Source organism: Myodes glareolus, chromosome 13, assembly GCF_982192425.1.
Source record: "Myodes glareolus chromosome 13, mMyoGla1.1, whole genome shotgun sequence".
Taxonomy (NCBI): Eukaryota; Metazoa; Chordata; class Mammalia; order Rodentia; family Cricetidae; genus Myodes; species Myodes glareolus.
The window spans coordinates 50,357,995-50,376,833 of NC_142038.1; the positions used below are offsets into that span (position 1 = coordinate 50,357,995).

Genomic DNA, 18,839 nt, shown 5'->3' on the forward strand with positions numbered 1-18,839 from the left:
CATACTTCAAGCTGTGCACATGTGCTGACAGAGAACGAACAGGGGTACACTCAACAGTGCCTCAGGGCATGATGGTGTCTGCCCCAAGAGGCCCGAGGAGAAACTTCTAGCCCGTCAGGGGATGGTCGTCCTTCAAGACACCTGGTTCAAGTAGACTGTAATCAAGGCTGATGCAATAGATCTGTAATTCAGCACACGTGTCCTTGACTCTTTCCAGCCCTTACAAGGGCCAGGGCTGTCTGAAGCACCGCCTGTGTGTTCCTCTTTCCAGTTTCCCTTTTGTCTGCTCCCACAGCCGGGGCGGCCGTGTTCAGAGGACAGGACTTTTCAACAACCTTGCTGCCAGTTGTGCTCAGAGCAGGCTGTGGTTCTGAGAGCAGCAGCCTTGCAATCTCTGCTCAGGCAAAGCTCGATTCCTCAGTGGAAGAGCGGGCCTTCGTTCTGAGGCCATCAGTCCCCGCCCCACCCCACGTGGTTGGAGGTTTTTAGAAGCGTGGCCATTGCCGCTTCACGCAGCTCTGGACTTGTATGGTGTTTGTCCGCGCCTGTGTGGTGTTCGTCCTTTGGTCTTGCTTCCCCTCTGTCCAGCCACCATGATAAGAGCCAGCAGAGCCTTGGCCTCGCGTCTCGTGGGCGCTGCAGTCTCCCGGAGTCTGGCGGCCGCCCGTCACCAGGTGAGGAAATGCCATGCCTTCTGGAAGAGGCTCCAGGCTCTGACTGGAGTGAGGTAGGTCTTGCCCTTCAGGGTCAGACTCTAGAAGAAATCCGGAGCGAAGAAAGGTAACAGACCTTCGGTGGTCAGGTCAGTTGGCCTTGGCCAGGGCTTTAGCCTCGAGCTCTGCTGAATCACACTCCCTGGCGTTCTGGAGTCGGACCCACTAATTCACGAGGTAGCAGTTCTCCCCACCCGACACGGGGCGCATTGGATGTGCTTGGTCCCAGGCAGGATGTAGTCTATCGGAAGGCAGAACTATGAGCTTGGCTCTCTTTCCTTAAGAGCCGAAGGACAGTTCCAGATCTTTTTTTGTCTTTTTTTTCTTTCTGGAAGCAGGTTGTTTTTTTATGGCTTAAGACAATTTGCTTCTTTTTGACAGTCTGGAAAACCTGTAGATGTGTGGTAGATAATGTAGATATTTCTCCTTGATGTATCTTACATACGAAGGACTTCATTGTGCTTTAGTCCAAAATCCTACTACTTAATCCTAAAGGTTGCATGTGTTTCTCAGAGTAATAATTGGAAAAAGTCCAAGTGTTCTTGTGTAGTTGACGGATGATGCATTCTCTCCGCCCCCCCCCCTGCCGCCCAGGATGGCTGGAATGGACTTTGTCATGAGGCTTTTACTCTTTCAAGAAGGGATTATACGTAAGTATAACATTTTCTCCCAAAGTGTTTCTTTAATTAATTTAATTAAATTGAACATTAATTGTACACCTGGGCTGTGATCTATACATTTAAAAATAATTTTCCCTCTGTAACTAACTTTATATTTGTAGTGTATGAAATGTGCCACTGTTAACACCGACATAAAGCACAGTTATTATGTTGGAGACTACTGTTAAGATCGCCACGGTGTTTGACATATCTTACAGATCAGAGGCAACTAAAGGTCCAGTTCTGGGTATTGATCTGGGTACTACCAACTCCTGTGTGGCGATCATGGAGGGCAGACAAGCGAAGGTGAGCACGGTGGGAAGCCTGGGGTCACTTAGGTTTCCTGCCTGACCTTAGGTGTCTAGGAATGCTGAACCGAGCCGCGCATGCACCTTCAGGCAGGGGAATCTCTGAGTTTGAGGCCAGCCTGGGCTATAAATAGAACCCCTTTCTCAAAATGAACAACGAAGTTGAACCGAGTTTGGTGCTATTTTTCTTTTGAGACACTATATCCTGGGCTATCAAATGTGGATTATCTATTTAGTGCTAACATTACACACATTAGCTATTACTTCAGACTTTTTCTTTTGGTTTTTGGAGATGGGATTTCTCTAGCTTCAGAGCCTGTCCTGAAACTTGCTCTGTAGAGCAGGGTTGCCTCGAACTCAGAGATCGACCTGCCTCTGTTTTCTGGAGTGCTAGGATTAATGGCATGTGCCCTACCTTCTGGCCTAATTTGCATTTTAAAACTGCTTTTATTTTATTTATTTATTTGCACTTGGTAATTAACTTTTGGATATTGATAATTGAATGAATACAACTCTCTAGGATAGGATCTAAATGTGTTCTCTAGTGGTATGGGCGGTAATGCCCTTAGAGGACTTGGAATGGCTTTCTCAGCTGGGAGTTCAGCAGGGTTCAAGGTGTCTGCTATGTAGAGGTTGTTAGAGCCTCCTCAGAATGTGCAGATCTTTTCCTTTGAGTTGTCAAGACTTGAGAGCACCTGTGATTGTAGAGTTGTCTGTTCATTCTTGACCCTTCATGTTTTCTTTTCCCATGCCCTCACCTGAAACAACTCGGGTATTTACAGGAGTCTGGCTTACTGGACACTAAGAGAAGTGAAGCCCTTCCTTAGTTCTCGTTTATGCTGCTTGTCCTAACCCCCCATTTTCTGAAGCTTGTAGCTTCCACAAGAATTTTGCATAATAGCTATATTCAAGGTGGTATGGCCATAGACTTCTCCATACATTTGAAATGATAACTGTGTAGCATTCCCAGCAGTAAACATGCCAACTTAGTGTTATCCTTTTACATTTGTTTATGAATTGAGCTGTGGTTGTATCTTCAGTCATGGCTGCAAAGATGTCAGTGGTGACTAGTATCTTAATCATTACCTTTGGTAATTTTAGGTCCTGGAGAATGCTGAAGGTGCCAGAACTACGCCTTCTTTTGTTGCCTTTACAGCAGATGGAGAACGACTTGTTGGCATGCCAGCAAAGCGACAGGCTGTCATAAACCCCCAAAACACCTTCTATGCTACTAAACGTCTGATTGGACGTCGCTATGATGACCCCGAAGTACAGAAAGACGCGTGAGTAGGAAAAGCAACCTAGAGGGCCTTGTTCGAGGTCCTACGATCGAGTCACATAAACATTATTGTTCCTAGGAGATAATCCCATCTCCACCAAGAGTAAACCGTTTTTAAAAGCCCATTTGTGCTTTCACAGACTAGGTGTTTGTTTTGATGCACGTGATGGGTAATAGGTTAAGATACTTTAAGGTTTTTGAGATATTCCTAAACGATGTGTTCCTCATCAGTCATGTAAGGCTATTCTATGTCCTTAAGTTACATACATGTGTGTGTGCAGTCCTTTCCCATTATATTTATTCTTTGTTCGAGACAGGGTTACCTCTTGTAGCCCTTGTTATCCTGGAAATCACCTGTAGACCAGGCTGGCCTTGAATTCAGATTTGCCTGCCCCGCCTCCTGAGTGCTGGGATTAAAGGTGTGTGCCACCTCTGCTTGGCTAAGCTTTTGTTTATTAACATTTTTTTGTTTGTGGGTGTATTCATCCTCTCACAAGACAGGTCAGAGTACAATTTTGCTGGATTTTGTTCTCCTGTGTAAGTCCTGGGCATTAGCCTTGACAGTATGAGCCCTTATTTGGTTTTGGTTTTTCGAGACAGGGTTTCCCTGTGTAACAGTCATAGCTGTCCTGGACCTAGCTCTGTGGACCAGGCTGGCCTTGAACTCCCAGGGGTACACCTGGCCTCTGCCTCCCGAGTGCTGGGATTAAAGGCCTGCACCACGACCACCCAGCCTAAGCCCTTATTTGTTAAGCCACCTCCTTGTCCAGCTCTTTGGTTTGTTTTTTGGATTTTCAAGTCTGTGTAGCTTGACTGTCCTACAACTCACTCTGTAGACAAGGTTGCCTTCAGACATGTCTGCCTGCCTCTAGCACTTGTGTGCTAGGATTAAAGGCATGTGCCATCCCTGCCCAACCAGATCTTTGGGTTCTTTTGGTTTTGGCCACAGGTTTTCTCTGTGTAACAGGCCTACCTGTTCTGGAACTAGTTCTGTAGACCAGGCTGGCCTTGAACTCAGAGTTGAACTGGAGTTAGCTTTGTGCTGCCCTGTGGGTGCTGGGAATGAACCTGGGTCCTCTGGAAGAGCAGCCAGTGCTCTTAACCACTGGTCTCGGTCAGTCTCTCTCTCTCTTCCTCTCTCTCTCATTTTTCGAGATCAGGTTTCTCTGTAGCTTTGGACCCATCCTGGAACTAGCTCTTGTAGGTTGGTGTTGAACAGAGAGATCCACCTGCCTCTGCCTCCCTAGTGCTGGGATTAAAGGTGTGCGCCACACCACCCGGCTCACTTATAATGATATAATTCTTCTTTATTTTTTCAGCAAAAATGTTCCCTTTAAGATTGTCCGTGCCTCTAATGGTGATGCCTGGCTTGAAGCTCATGGAAAACTCTATTCCCCCAGTCAGATAGGAGCATTTGTGTTGATGAAGATGAAAGAGACTGCGGGTGAGAAGATTTAGTTCATTCTGGGGAAATTGGAAGTATTGGTGGTTCCTCTGCGTTTATAGATTGATGCCCTGTAGATTATGCTCTTTGCACAGGAAATGTAGGAACGGCAAAACTGTGGGACTCTTCACACTTCATCTGCAGGTTGAGTTTAATTTCCCTAATGATACCTGCTGTTGCTTTTTCAGGATGGGCAGTGTAGTATTTGTTAAAATCCAGAAAGCTACACTTATCAACAATTGATGATAAGTCTTAACTGAAATGCTACATACAGGTGACTTTGGATTTCTAGCCAATACCACCTTGTCTGCTGAGCTACACAGAAGTACTTCCTACATCTCCAAATAACTTGGTAACTGGGGGGAGGAGGGCTGCCTTGAGCTTCTGCTACTGTTACAGCCTCCGAAGAACTAACAGTGGTCAAGGTGGTTCGTTTCTGAGAATAAATTTCATACTGGAGTTTACGTTATCTTCAGGCTAATTTTGTAGCCAAGGCTGGTGTTAAACTTAGGGTGATCTTCCTGCCTCAGCTTTGGGTGCCAAGATAACAAAAGGCATGAGCTGTGTAAGTCAGGACAGCCTTAAACTCATCTTCCTGCTGCTTCCCTGGTGCTAGATTGCTGGCGTACAAAACAGTGTTCAGTGTTTTTCTATGTGGCCTGTCTGCAGGTTAAGCTACAAAGGAGGAGGTGAGTGTTCTCTATTGCTCCACAAGAGGAATTGAGGAGGGATATTAGGCTTTGTTAGTAATTTTGATGCTTTTTTTTCTGACATAATGCCACAATTGAAGTTTTTATTCTTTTTTCCAGAAACTAACTTGAGTCACACAGTAAAGAAGGCTGTGATCACAGTCCCTGCTTATTTCAATGACTCCCAGCGACAGGTAAGGTCAATTATATCTCCTATTTGCCTGGGGGAGGTGCCAGAGTTAAAGGATGGAAAGATAACACCTGTTTCTTCTTTTCCTAGGCCACTAAGGATGCTGGCCAAATAGCTGGGTTGAATGTACTTCGAGTGATTAGTGAACCCACAGCTGCTGCCCTGGCGTATGGTGTGGACAAATCCGAAGATAAAGTGTAAGTGGATAAAGCGTAGATACTCCTACCTGAATTATAGGCTTTTAACGTGATTTTTTTAATTACATTTTTTAATTGTGTTGGTACTTGTGTTGAAGGTACCATTTGTGCCATGGCGTGTGTGTGGAGGTCAGAAGATAAAGTGTGTGAGCTGGCTTTTGTCTTTCTCCAACACGGGTCTTGGATCAGGATGTCAGGCTTGACAGCAAGTGCCCTCACCTCAAAGGCCCTTTCATTTGTTTAATTAAAACTTACTCATTTTCAATTGTAAATGTGTTTGTGTATGGGTATATACACAATATTGCAGACACCTTCAGAGATCTCAGATTCCCCTAGAGATTAAATTACTGGTGGCTGTGAGCTACCTGATGTAAGTACTGGAAATCAAACTGGTCCTCTCTGCTTTAAAAGCTGCTGAACTCGCTCTAACCCATACTGATGTAGGAGTGTCTTCTTCTATCTATCTGTTGCTTTCATTGGTTAATTAGTAAAGAAAACGGCTTGGCCTGATAGGTCAGAACGTAGGTAGGCGGGGAAGACAGAACAGAATAGTGGGAGAAAGAAGCAGAGTCCTGGAGATTCAGCCATGAAGCTCTGTCCCAAGATGGATGTAGGTTAGAATCTTCCCGGTAAGCCACCACCTCGTGGTGCTACACAGATGAATAGAAATGGGTTAATCAGATGTGAGAGTTAGCCAGTAAGAGGCTAGAACTAATGGACCAGGCAGTGCTTAAATGAATACAGTTTTCGGTGTAATTATTTCGGGCATAAAGTAGCCTGCGGAAGGACAGGGGCCGCTGCACCATATCACTATACCCATACCTTCCTTATCATTGACTATGTGTGTGGCGGGGCATGTTCATAACAGTGTGCATGTGGAAGGGCAACGTAGAGTTCATTCTCTCTCCACATAGGTTCCTGAGGTTGCATCAGGCTTGGAGCCAAGGATCTTTATCGGATAAAAAGCTATCTTGCCAGTCCTCATGTAGTAAATTTTTTTGTTTTTCAAGACAGAATTTTTGCTGTGTAGCCCTGTCTTTCCAGGGACATACAACTAGCTCCTAACTCAGATCCACATCGATAAATAAATCATTCTTAAAGATTTATTCTATATTTCCATCGCATAGGGTTTAAAAGATTTTGCTTAGAATATGCCTCTTTTATTCTCTTCAAATTTGTACATATTGTCTGTGCTTTTAGCTTCAAGACAATTTTTTTTTACTGTTTTCCTTGGTACCTTGGACAATTTTTATTTGTATTACTATGCATGTTAAATACTTTGGGAACCATGGTTTGAGTGATACAAATTTTACTGGCCTCTCTGTATGTTACCAATGCCATATGTTAAGAGGCATGTCAATTACTAGATTTCAAAATTACTGAATATCAGGAAAATAACTAAGTCAATCTTTGGTTGCTGAATTCATTCCTTTGTAATAGGTTTTGTGTCTCTAGGCTCTAAATGTTCTTTTGTTTTCCTTTCTAGCATTGCTGTGTACGATTTAGGTGGTGGAACCTTTGATGTCTCTATCCTGTGTATTACGGATGGAGTGTTCGAGGTGATATCCACCAATGGGGATGCTTCCTTAGGTGGTGAAGACTTTGACCGGGCTTTGTTACAGCACATTGTCAAGGAGTTCATGAGGGAGGTGAGTTACCATTGTGGTTAATGTGTAGGCTTTTGTGTAGGAGGTTCAGAATTTTTGTTCAGATTGCTCTTCTGCTTTCTGAATAATTTCTTTTACACTAAGGTAACTAATTACATTCAGGGTCATGGGTAAACTCAACCATTTAGTTACACATAGCACCTTAGATTGGGAACCAAAGACTTAAATATATTGGTTACAGTATGGGAGAAGGAATTGTAGAATCTCTGCAGACCTGGAGCTTGGAAGAGTTGGTAGGAGTTCAGTTTACTGATCCTTGATGAGATAACTTTGATAGTAGGTCATTTTTCAGGTGATAAGTTTTTAGTTTTTGTTTTGAAGGGGGCGGTGCTTTAAGTCTTGGCTGTTCTGGAACTCGGTCTATACACCAGGCTTGCCTAGAATTCACAGAGGTCCCCTCATCTCTGCTTCATGAGTGCTGGGTTTAAAAACAATACGGGTACCACTTCCACCCGGTTTTGTCCCCTAGCCCATAAATCTCACAATTTATATTTTTTTTATAAAGGGATGACTTTTATAAGCAGACAATCTACATTGCCACTGCAGTTTCTCTATTAATTGTCTTATGAATCCTATTTTGTAGACAGGGATTGATTTGACCAAAGACAACGTGGCCCTTCAGAGGGTTCGGGAAGCTGCTGAGAATGCTAAGCGTGAACTCTCCATCTCTCTACGGGTGAGACATGAAGAAATCCGAGTTGTTTTAAAGATGGATATTTTTAACCTAACCTTATTTGAATCATATATTCTAATTTACCTAATTTACCTGCACCACTACTAATTTACCTAATTTACCTAATTACCTAATTTACCTAATTTACCTGCACCACTACTGCCCAGCTCACAGTATGTTTCTTAAAGATCACATGATAATTGCTTCAGCTTGTCTGCTCCAGTCTTCATTGATAAGATGTGTATACCCCATTAAAAGAGATTTTAGTGTATTTCCACTGCCTCTTAGGAATTTAGTAAGGCTGATTTTTTTCTGTGCTCCCTAGGTCCTATCCTAGGGTACAGTCTTAACCTTAATTGGAGTCATAAAGATTAACTTGTAGTGAAATATTTTCTGTGTAGACTGTCATCAACTTGCCATTTCTTACAACGGATGCTTCTGGACCTAAGAATTTGAATATGACGGTAACTCGCACTCAGTTCGAACACATAGTCACCGATTTAATCAAGAAAACTATTGCTCCATGCCAGAAGGCAATGCAAGATGCCAAAGTCAGCAAGAGTGACATAAGAGAAGTGGTTCTGGTTGGTGGCATGACGAGAATGCCCAAGGTATGGACTCGTGTTATAGTCTTTATAAGGGGGGAGGGGGAATCAATACATAATGCATTTTAATTAAGAGATGCAAAGAAGGGTATCAGGAAGAATATTAAACCCATTCTCGTAAAGATTATGTTGTCAAGCATTCATGGTAGTCATTTCCCCAGGAGATGTTTTTTGGGAAACATTTTCCCTGCATAGTGCTTGGGGCTTTTTGCATTTCTTTAACAAAGATCTTTGCAGTGATGCATTTTATTAATCAGCACATCATTCTGATATCGGATGTGTAGAAATACTGAGCACAGACTGTTGAAGGTGCACTTGTTCCTTGGAGGCTGGATAGGTTTACCTTGGGTTCAAGTGAATGGTGGAATTACTGCTTTTGGTGGCTTGTGTTGTTTGTGCGTGGTTTTGCTGCTCTGTTTTAACACTGGGATATTGGAAAATCGGTCTAGAGTAAAGCTAGACATAGAACTCGGGTTCCAGAGGACACATTGATATTAACAAATTATCCCAAGATGCTGTGCACTTTCATTATTAGCTCTTAACACATGGGGTCAAAAACAACCCCATGGAATTGGTATTAGTGCTTCCTTCAAATTGGCCTTTGATTATGTCAATGTAGGCAGTATTTTATAATCCCTTGTCTTGTGCTGTTTCCAGTGATGATTGCCATCTGGAAGACAGATAATTGAAGCAAACGCTTCTAAATTAAGCGGACAAAGTGAGTTGTCCAATGTGAACAGAAAGTCGGCATTCTTGGAGCTGAGTCCATCTGACTTGGGATCTGCTTGGCATCTTCATGCTCTGTCTCAGTTCAGCAGTGGCCCTGGGTGTTGGCTAACAGGTTCTTTGTCCTCCATACATAGGTTCAGCAGACTGTGCAAGAGATTTTTGGCAGACTCCCAAGTAGAGCTGTAAATCCTGATGAGGCTGTAGCCATGGGAGCTGCCATTCAGGGAGGTGTGCTGGCTGGTGATGTCACAGATGTGCTGCTCCTGGACGTCACTCCCCTCTCTCTGGGTATTGAGACTCTGGGAGGTGTCTTTTCCACACTTATTAAGAGGAACACCACAATTCCAGCCAGAAGGAGCCAGGTAAGAGTTATCCTTCCTAACAGGTTTTAAGTCCTATGAGTGTGTAATTGCAGCCACTTGATGAACTTCTTAAAACACTTTGTTTCTAAATCCACACCAGCTGACTGGATGGTGAGATTACCGTGGTTTTTTGATTTGTGTGTGTGTGTGTGTGTGTGTGTGTGTGTGTGTGTGTGTGTGTGATTTTTGTTTTCTTGCAGTTCCTAGAAAAGTTCTTAGATAATCAGCTAGGAGTGGTGAATAAGGGAAGGATAATGCAGTCTCCTAAAAGGGCTGTTGTCATTCTGTTGTCGGAAACAAAATAAAAAGTGTGGTGGTTAGCAACATGGGACTAGGGTTGATTTCAGCGTGAATGATGGGGACTGGGTCATACACTACCAAGCACTGATATGGGCGTGTCCTGGCATGGTCCTAGATGAAGAATTACTTTTTTTGGGGGGGGGGGGGGTTTCGAGACAGGGTTTATCTGTAGCTTTGGACCCTCTCCTGGAACTAGTTTTTATAGATCAGACAGTCCTCGAACTCACTAAGATCCACCTGCCTCTGCCTCCCTAGTGCTGGGATTAAAGGCATGTGCTACTACCGCCCGGCTGAAGAATTACTTCTTGTGCCTGGTTGGATCATCCCAACACTTGGGAAGTTGAGGCATGGAAACTGACAGTAGAGAACTGCCTGGATCGTGTAGTGTGACATTTTCTCAAATGGCTGTGTTTCCAAACTCAAATCAGTCTTGCGTTTTTCTAAAGATTTATGATGCAGGCAGTGTTCTGCCTGCATGTATCTTTGCAGGCCAGAAGAGGGCACCAAAGCTCATTACAGATGGTTGTGAGCACATGTGGTTGCTGGGAATTGGACTCGGGACCTTTGGAAGAGCAGGCAAAGCTCTTAACCCCTGAGAGATGTCTCCATCCCCCAGTCTTGCGTTTCTTTAGAATCTCTCTTTGGTATTTGTGCAGTGATGTATTTGTCAACAAAAGAGTGTGATGACATCTCGGGACTGAGCACATGGTACATCGCCTGCCTCTGGTCTTACGTCCCTGCACTGACAAACTTGTTTCAAATCCTTGCTTTAATGCCTTAAACTTACAAACTTTAGAGATATACCTTTGTTCTGAGAGTAATATATGTTAGGAATCATCCAGTAATAGAATGTGAATATGTCTAGTTAGCCTTTTTCTGTATAATGGGTGTAGTTTAATGAGATTACCAAGTAGGGAAGTTTTCCTTCCTCACTAGGTATTTTCTACCGCTGCTGATGGACAAACTCAAGTAGAGATTAAAGTGTATCAGGGAGAGCGAGAGATGGCTGCAGACAACAAACTTCTAGGACAGTTCACCTTGGTAAGTATTTCAAATCTGAATATCATGCCTTTAAGTCATAGCTTACATAGTTACAGTATCTAACCTCTCCAAACTGCTTGCAAACAGGTGTACGGTTACTTTATTAATACTTTATAGAGATTTTATTATTGTATGGGTGTATCTCTATGTACTAAGGGCACTAAGGCCAGAAGAGGGTATTGGTTTCCCTGGAATTGGATTTACTACAGTTTTCTGCAATGTGGATGCTGGGAATTGAACCTGGGTCCTCGGGAAGAATCGCAAGGGCTCTTAACTGCTGAACCGTCAGCCCAGCCCATACTGTGCTACTTTTGAAAAACAGTTTTCATAGGTGAACTATGAAACTCAAAAATCCAGTACTTTTTATGTTTTCAGATCTTTATTGAAAAGCCAGGGACATGTTCAGTTTCAGAAGCAGTGCTAACTCAGAAACCAGTTGAGTCATGATCGATTGTTTCAAAACCACTTGATGGCCACTGTTTTGGGTCAGCATTGCTACAGCGAAGAAGTCCTGATTTACTGAAAAAACTCTGGGCCCACACAGCTATTATGGTTTTGTATTTGCTCCATAAAGCACTAAAATCTCAAGTTTCTGTATTTTAGTGAAGATACTACTTGATTTCGGGAGCAAGTGGTGGATGGCCTGTTTGGAAATGTGAGCACATCTGAGAGGAGCTGACTCTGAGTATTTACTTTAGGTTGGAATTCCCCCGGCCCCTCGTGGAGTCCCTAAAATTGAAGTTACGTTTGACATTTGCGGGGCGCCATCCTGTCCAGCAGGAATGAACCCCACCAAAAACGAGAATTCCTTCTCCGGTCACATCTTTATTTGGAGCATTCCCTTGAGGAAAATTGGGGGAAGGGACGATAGAGCAGGGACGAGAGAAAGCTTAGAGAGAGAGCGTTGGGCCCCGAGGCAGCTGCTTTTAAAGGTGGAGCGGCTTGAACGCTGTCCTGATTGGTTAATGCCATTCTGCTGGTCTGAGCATGTGCAGGCAAGGGTGCAGGCAGGGTTGCTCATCCCCACGTGGCTACCTCCAAACTGCAGGACCACCTGTGCCTCCAGGTGGCTCCCAACATCTCCCCCTAATTATTGTCTTTAAGAGCAATAAGGCAAAACTATTTTCCAATCTGGTCCCCACCTAGACGCAGCATGCCAAGGATATCTGCTCCCACCCATCCCCAAGGAGGGAAAAGGCAAAATAGAGTCAGAGATAAGAGGTTGCACAGGGTGTTGCTCAAGTCGATGGTGTGAAACAGCTGCTCTTGGCACCGCCCAGAAGGTCATCTCTGCTGTCTCCGCATGAATCTTCCACAGCAGGACACTCAGCATCCACTGGGTCGTCTTCTTTATCTCTCTGGTCGGTCTCGCTGGCATCCAGATGTATGTCAGCATTCCTAGAAAAACATAAACAAAACTCTCCTCCCAAATAAACATTTAAGAGTATTAAAAACTCTCAGTGTAAAAATTCAGCACAATCAGTACTGGAAGTAGGCTGGTTTTGAACTTAGAGATTTGCAGGTCTCTGTTTCAAAAAGCAAATCTTGTTTGCCTGTACCAGCAAAATTTTGAATTAAAAATTAAGTGTAAAGAATGCAAGAGAAATCCTTTCTCTGGGGGAAGCTGTCACTGGTAGTGTAGTCCCCCTCTATTGTTTAAAAACCAAAGCAGTTGTCATTGGGAATTGAACTCATAACCTTTGGAAGAGCAGGCAATGCCCTTAACCATTGAGCCATCTCTCCAGCTCCCCTATTCAGATGGAAAAACCTCTAGGTAGCATTGTTTATCTCACCAGGTGCCTCAGGCAAAAGGTCCGCCTTTCTTTGTTACCTAGGATACGGTAACCAGGTAAACATGCCTTTATTATGATAATCACGACCAGTTCTTTAAGGGAGAATGGGCGTAGCATCGATCATCTGGCTACTTCCTGCTGACAAAGGGGCGATGTTTGGGGGATAAATGTTTTTATCTGACTGAATTTTTGGCGACAAATGTTTTTATCTGACTAAATTCTTGGCGACCTTGGCTGAGGGCGGCAGCAGCGGACGGCGGCGGCTCCGCCTCTGAGGCGCGGCCCACCGTGGCGCGCTCCGCATGGCCCAAAGGCATGGCTCCGCCCCGGGCCGTGCGCGGGCTCGCCGGTTATCCCGTAACTGCGAACTGTACCTCAGCCTCACCTCAGGCATTGAATTCGCACCGCCAAGCTCCGGCGAGGGGGGGCATCCGCCCACCCGTGGGGGGGCTTCTCCTGCCCGGTCCGCCTGCGCGCAGAGCCCCGTTCTCTGGGAACTCACCTCCCGGCTCGCCCATGTTGCTATGGAAACACAGTTTTTCCGCAGAGCCGATTCAGCTCCTCTCTGCCTTCTATGGCGCCGCTGCTCACCATGCAGCTTCCGCCTCAGTCAGGCGAGTCCGCTCAGGTGTTGAAAAAGTCCTCCAAAAACCATAGCCCCGCCAGAAGGCCGGGACATATAGCCTCTGATGTCACACGGACTTTAGCCCGCCCGTCGCCATGGCAACCTGGCTGTTCGTAGGCCTCCGGCAAACTCCCCGCCAGCAACTGGTTAGCATGGCCACGCCTACAGGTGTGCACCACCGTGCCTGGCCCACTTCCGTGTTTTTAATCAGGCATTACCGCTCAAAGGCGGGCCGGCTGCCGCCAGCACTCTCAGCAGGATCAAGCAGCTTGTCTTTCTCAGTCAAAAATTAAAGTTTTTTGTACGTGAGAGCCAGAGACTGAGCTCTCTTAACAAAATTAGGCGAAAATCACCTCAGAAACTCTGTGGCTCTTTAAGAACAGGGAAGGCAGTGATCAAGCTCGCCTCCCTACGAGACTGTTGCCTCCAGTCTCTAACAGCGAGTACGCAGGTGGACGGAGAGGGAGCGGAAGCCGCGGTCTCCCGTACCCCATCGTCCTCAAAGTCCCGCCTTAGTTACCTCGCCTTTTTGCTGCTGTTCACATTCCTCCTGCACTGAACTTAAGGGATTTTTCTTCCCCGTTGCTTTCTGTACCTTCTTTCAGATACCTTAACTTTGATATTTTTTTTTTTTTTGTATTTTCTTTTCTATTTAGGCCTATCCTTTGAAATTCCTTTTTACATTTCTTTTCCTCCCCTTTCTGGGGATTTCAACCGACGTCACTCACCGCTCCATGTTCTCAGAGTTCTGAAATTCAAGGCTCTCTGTGCTGGTGTCTGATCTTGGCTTTTTCTCCCGGGCTTTCTCAGGGTCCCCCGGCGTAGTTGTCAGGGTCCCTCAGCGTCCCGGAGTTTCGAGCACCAGTTGCGGGGCGCCATCCTGTCCAGCAGGAATGAACCCCACCAAAAACGAGAATTCCTTCTCCGGTCACATCTTTATTTGGAGCATTCCCTTGAGGAAAATTGGGGGAAGGGACGATAGAGCAGGGACGAGAGAAAGCTTAGAGAGAGAGCGTTGGGCCCCGAGGCAGCTGCTTTTAAACGGTGGAGCGGCTTGAACGCTGTCCTGATTGGTTAATGCCATTCTGCTGGTCTGAGCATGTGCAGGCAAGGGTGCAGGCAGGGTTGCTCATCCCCACGTGGCTACCTCCAAACTGCAGGACCACCTGTGCCTCCAGGTGGCTCCCAACAGACATTGATGCCAATGGTATTGTACACGTTTCTGCCAAAGATGAAGGAACAGGACGTGAACAACAGAGTAAGTATTCAGACTGTATGAATGATATGATGCTGAGAACTTCGTCCAGCAGTAGAGTGCCTTCCAGCATATGTGATGCCGTGGGTTTGCTTACCAGCAAAGGAAAAGTAAGGTGGCCGTTATGAGGAACTACATCCTGTTTCTAGGCCTTTTCTCCCCTGGGGTGGTTGCTACCACACTGCCCCTCTTTCCAGTAATCAGAGAGAGGGGTGTTTCACTTGCATGGATTTGGTTTCTTTCTCTTTTGGTTTTCTGAGCATCCTGGAACTAGCTCTGTAGGCCAGGCTGGCCCCAAACTCAAGGTTCGTCTGCTTCTGCCTCTTGAGTGCTGGGACTAAAGGGGTGCACTACTACCACCCAGCTAGATGCCTGCATTTTCATAAGTTAACATTAGGAGTGAGCAAACAGGCAAGCCTGACCTTGTGGATTGCTGAAGTTTCACTAGGGAGGCAGGTCACTTGGTCTTTTTATACAGTTTACTCGTGAGACAATAACTAATACTCAAAATTGGAATCATTCAGATTAGTTACTATAGAGGCAGCATTTATCTACTTGTTTCTTTATTGTGGAGGCTGGGTCTCATTTTGTAGCCGTGCTGGCCTTAAGCTCAGAGTTGCCTGCTTCTTGAGAGTTGGGATTAAAGGTGCGCACCATGTAGTGTAATGTTATTTGTTCATACAGTGAAGGAAGAGAACTAAAGAATTTTTTTAATTAACTCCAGTGGTGATCCAGTCTTCTGGTGGATTAAGCAAAGATGACATTGAAAATATGATTAAAAATGCAGAGAAGTATGCTGAGCAAGACCGGAGAAAGAAGGTGATTACTTCTGCTGAACGTGTTAAAGCTGACAGGCTGGGCAGTTCACTGCTCTTAAGTTTCTCGTCTTTATTGTTCCCTTTCATTAATTTATACTTTGTTTAATGTGAAATTACACCCTGTAGTCAGGATGATTTCCACAATCCTCCAATTTCTCAGTCTCCCCTGGTACCTGGGACTAAGGGCACATTCTGGGTTTGGAGTGTACTTAGTCTCTCACTATCAAAATTCCCAGGTCACAAAAACCAACTCAACTCTTTCTCAGGGTCACCCCAAGTACGTCTGATCGTAGTTTTACTGTTAATGGTGTGGCAAGTAACTTACTGTCTCACGGGATATAGACCTTAATGAAACTTGTGTTGACTGGAACGTCAGTTATGTTAAACTCATGATTACTTAAAGGAACATGTGGAAGCAGTTGTCATGGCTGAAAGAATTATTCATGACACAGAAACCACGATGGAAGAATTCAAGGACCAGTTACCTGCTGAGGAAGTAAGTTATTAGAAACAATCAAACAGAATATTCGCTGATTCACTGAAGGTCATTTTTATTTGGGTTTTTGAAAACATGAATAAAGGGCAGAGGTGGGAAGGCAAAAATGAGAATTTGAATAGTGCACTACATGTAATGAGACAGAAGATTCTCGAAAATTTTTTGTTGTCTTTTACAGTGCAACAAGCTAAAGGAAGAGATTTCCAAAACGAGAGAACTGCTTGCTCAAAAGGACAGTGAAACGGCAGAAAACATTAGACAGGCAGCATCTTCACTGCAGCAGGCATCACTGAAGCTCTTTGATGTGGCATATAAAAAGGTACAAGGGTTGGGACGGGTGTTTGGTCGAGATTCCTGGGAACAGAATGTTACAGGGAGAGGCATAGGAAATAGCGATGGGCGGGTAGAAGAAATGTTGAATACAATATGAGTTATGTATGAGGGATGAGGTTAGACCTAATGTGAAATCTCAGTGATCCAAATATTTTCCCAACAGATGGCATCTGAACGGGAAGGTTCTGGAAGTTCTGGTACTGGGGAACAGAGGGAAGACCAGGAGGAGAAACAGTAACAGCGCAAGGCATTGAGAGAGGCCAGAAGGACAACATGAAGCTGTTGTCCTGCAGTTGTCCTGAGCAGACGTTACTGTTTTAGCAGTAACCCATATCACTTCCTTAATAAATAAATGTAGTGATTATAAGCATGTATCCATCCCCACACCTGCCTGATTTTGTTGTCACTGGTGATCGAACCTAGGGGGGAAGCACAGTTGCCAGCAGTAAAGGTGTTTTGTTAGTGTCCCCGTTGCTAAGGATCAAACTCAGAACTCTGCCTTGAGCAAGCTCTATTGACAGCCCAAGTCTACAGCTGTGCAGTGAATGGTGACCTTGAATTTCTGATCTTCCATTCTCGGTCTCACAAGTGTTCACCCCCATACCTGGTGGTCTATGGGGCGCTGGGGATGGAGCCAGCCTCGTGTACACGAACAAGCAGTTGACCACCAGAGCTACACCAGGAAAGGAATAGAAAGAGGAATTAAAACCACAAGCATGGGTGATGTTTCCTGAGCAACACAATTTGAATGGCCAGAATAAGCAGCAATTCTGTCGGTCTGTTTGATTGGTGCTGCTGTACTGGTTGTTGGGTGGCTAGGAGAGCCCAAGGGTTGAGGGCTGAGACATCTATCAGATTTCCTTCTGCATCATCCTGAAGAGAGCAGCAGTGGGCAAACGATTGAGCCTACAGCCTCAAGCAACTTTATATGAGCATCGGACTGCTCCTGAGGATAAACCCTCATCCCCCTTTAGGACCTCCATGGCTTGACAAGTGGGAGATCTATTCCAGCCACAACACTCAACTACTTCCTGGGCAGATAAGGAATCTGTTGTTTCCTCTATTCTAGTATGCTATTTACAACTTTAAAATCTTCAAGTCTCTTAAGCTGTCATGAAACAGGGCACATAATAGCACAGTGGAACACTTCATACAGATTTGATGAACGTTACCTTGCGCAGTTCACACCTGACGCTTAACCCTAAGTATTTCAGCGTCCGCTTTACACGATTCCCACAATTATCAAGGTCAGGAATATCAGCACTGAAATAACATTTTAATAATTCGTATTAAAACTCTGTCCAGTATCTTGCTCACAGCTGGAATCCCAGCACTTAGGAGGCTGAGGCTGGGGGATTCTCCAAGTTTGGAGACAGCACAGACCACAATGAGACCAGTTTTCTATCTTAAACAATAAAAGCAATTCCTTTGATCAGAGCACAGAATGACATCAGTCCTCAAGTAAACTAAATCTGAAGCTCTTGAAGTTTCCGAATCAGAAGTTGGAGATTAGAAACAATGGTAGTGGTTGTAGGTGGAAAACTCTTTGCAAAGTGGACTTAAAGCCACTCCTTGGACACTGATGTTTGTAGTGTAGTCCTGGTTGGCTGGGAACTCGCTCTGTAGAACAGACAGGCCTCGAATTTATAGAGATCCACCTGTCTCTGCTCCTGAGTGCTGGGATTGAAGGCATGTGTTACCATCGCCTGGCTCACACTGGACATTTGAAATTGTTCAAGACAGGGACTCACACAATCCAGGTTTACTCTGAAGCTTGGGCAGCCCTTGAACTGAAGATCCTCCTGCCTCACTTTTTGAAGCGTAGGAACTTTGAGCATGTATCATTATCCTACCCTCCTCTTGCTTTTGTTTAAGATGGGAGTCTTATGTTCCCCTCCCTACTCAACTCAACTGACCACCTCGGTACCAGAGCAGCTGACTGGCTATGCTCTAGCCAGAGCCACAGGTGTGTACCACTCAGCCAGTTTTCTTTTTTACCAGCAATAGTGATGCAGCTCAAATTGAGAATTTTGCTCATGCTAGACAAGTATTCTTCCACTGAGGAATATCACAGTTCCAAGCAGAATTTATTATGGGACTCTGGCTGGAGCAGGAAAAAACCCAAAAACTCCAAAAAACATTTATCCCTAGCAAGGGTTGCAGATGCGGGACATAAAGCAGGTGGTGGAGTGTTTCCTAGCATCCTCAAGGCCAAGGCAATAGGCATGCATTTTACTAACATACTTAATGATGAATTGTTCACATTCAACCTCGGTGGCCAGAGGTTTTGTTCTTTTCCGTACTGGGTACCACCAGTATGTCCAATCCTGACGCCACCAGGAGTTAGCACTAGATCCCACAAGTTAAGCACCTGTAGGTCTACTTTGGATGCCTGGTAAGAGTTCCAGGCTGAACCTGACAAATGGGACCTTCTTGCTGGGTTTCCTGCCCTGTGGAAAGTTCAAGTTCCTCCCCCACCTCCCTCCAGGTCTAGGAAGGTGAGCATCCAAACAGACTAGGATCCCAAAAAGCCAGTACCTGCAGACGTGCAGAAGAAAGCAGTCCCAGTGCCATTATCAATGGCTTCTTTGACAGCTCCCATGTCAGCCACATTCAGAGAATCCGGTTTGATCACATGCTGCTTCAGTCCCAGTCCAGCTGGC

At 45.0% G+C, this 18,839-nt stretch overlaps 1 protein-coding gene and 1 non-coding gene across 2 annotated transcripts; both read left to right on the forward strand.

The window, feature by feature from the left end:
• The first annotated feature begins 544 nt into the window (after window positions 1–544).
• Window positions 545–16,550, forward strand: LOC148120021 (stress-70 protein, mitochondrial-like). The gene is made up of 18 exons (XM_087896134.1): window positions 545–674; window positions 1,308–1,363; window positions 1,591–1,678; window positions 2,782–2,963; window positions 4,279–4,403; window positions 5,213–5,286; window positions 5,373–5,479; window positions 6,966–7,128; window positions 7,730–7,822; window positions 8,221–8,430; window positions 9,288–9,515; window positions 10,752–10,856; window positions 11,555–11,608; window positions 14,469–14,532; window positions 15,254–15,348; window positions 15,751–15,843; window positions 16,022–16,162; window positions 16,340–16,550. Exons 1-18 carry the CDS (start codon window positions 594–596, stop codon window positions 16,412–16,414), a joined length of 2,034 nt encoding a protein of 677 aa, XP_087752260.1. The 5' UTR covers window positions 545–593; the 3' UTR covers window positions 16,415–16,550.
• On the forward strand, window positions 8,656–8,722 carry LOC148120022 (small nucleolar RNA SNORD63). The gene has a single exon (XR_015734785.1). It is a non-coding gene; the product is annotated as a small nucleolar RNA SNORD63 (small nucleolar RNA).
• Window positions 16,551–18,839: the final 2,289 nt, after the last annotated feature.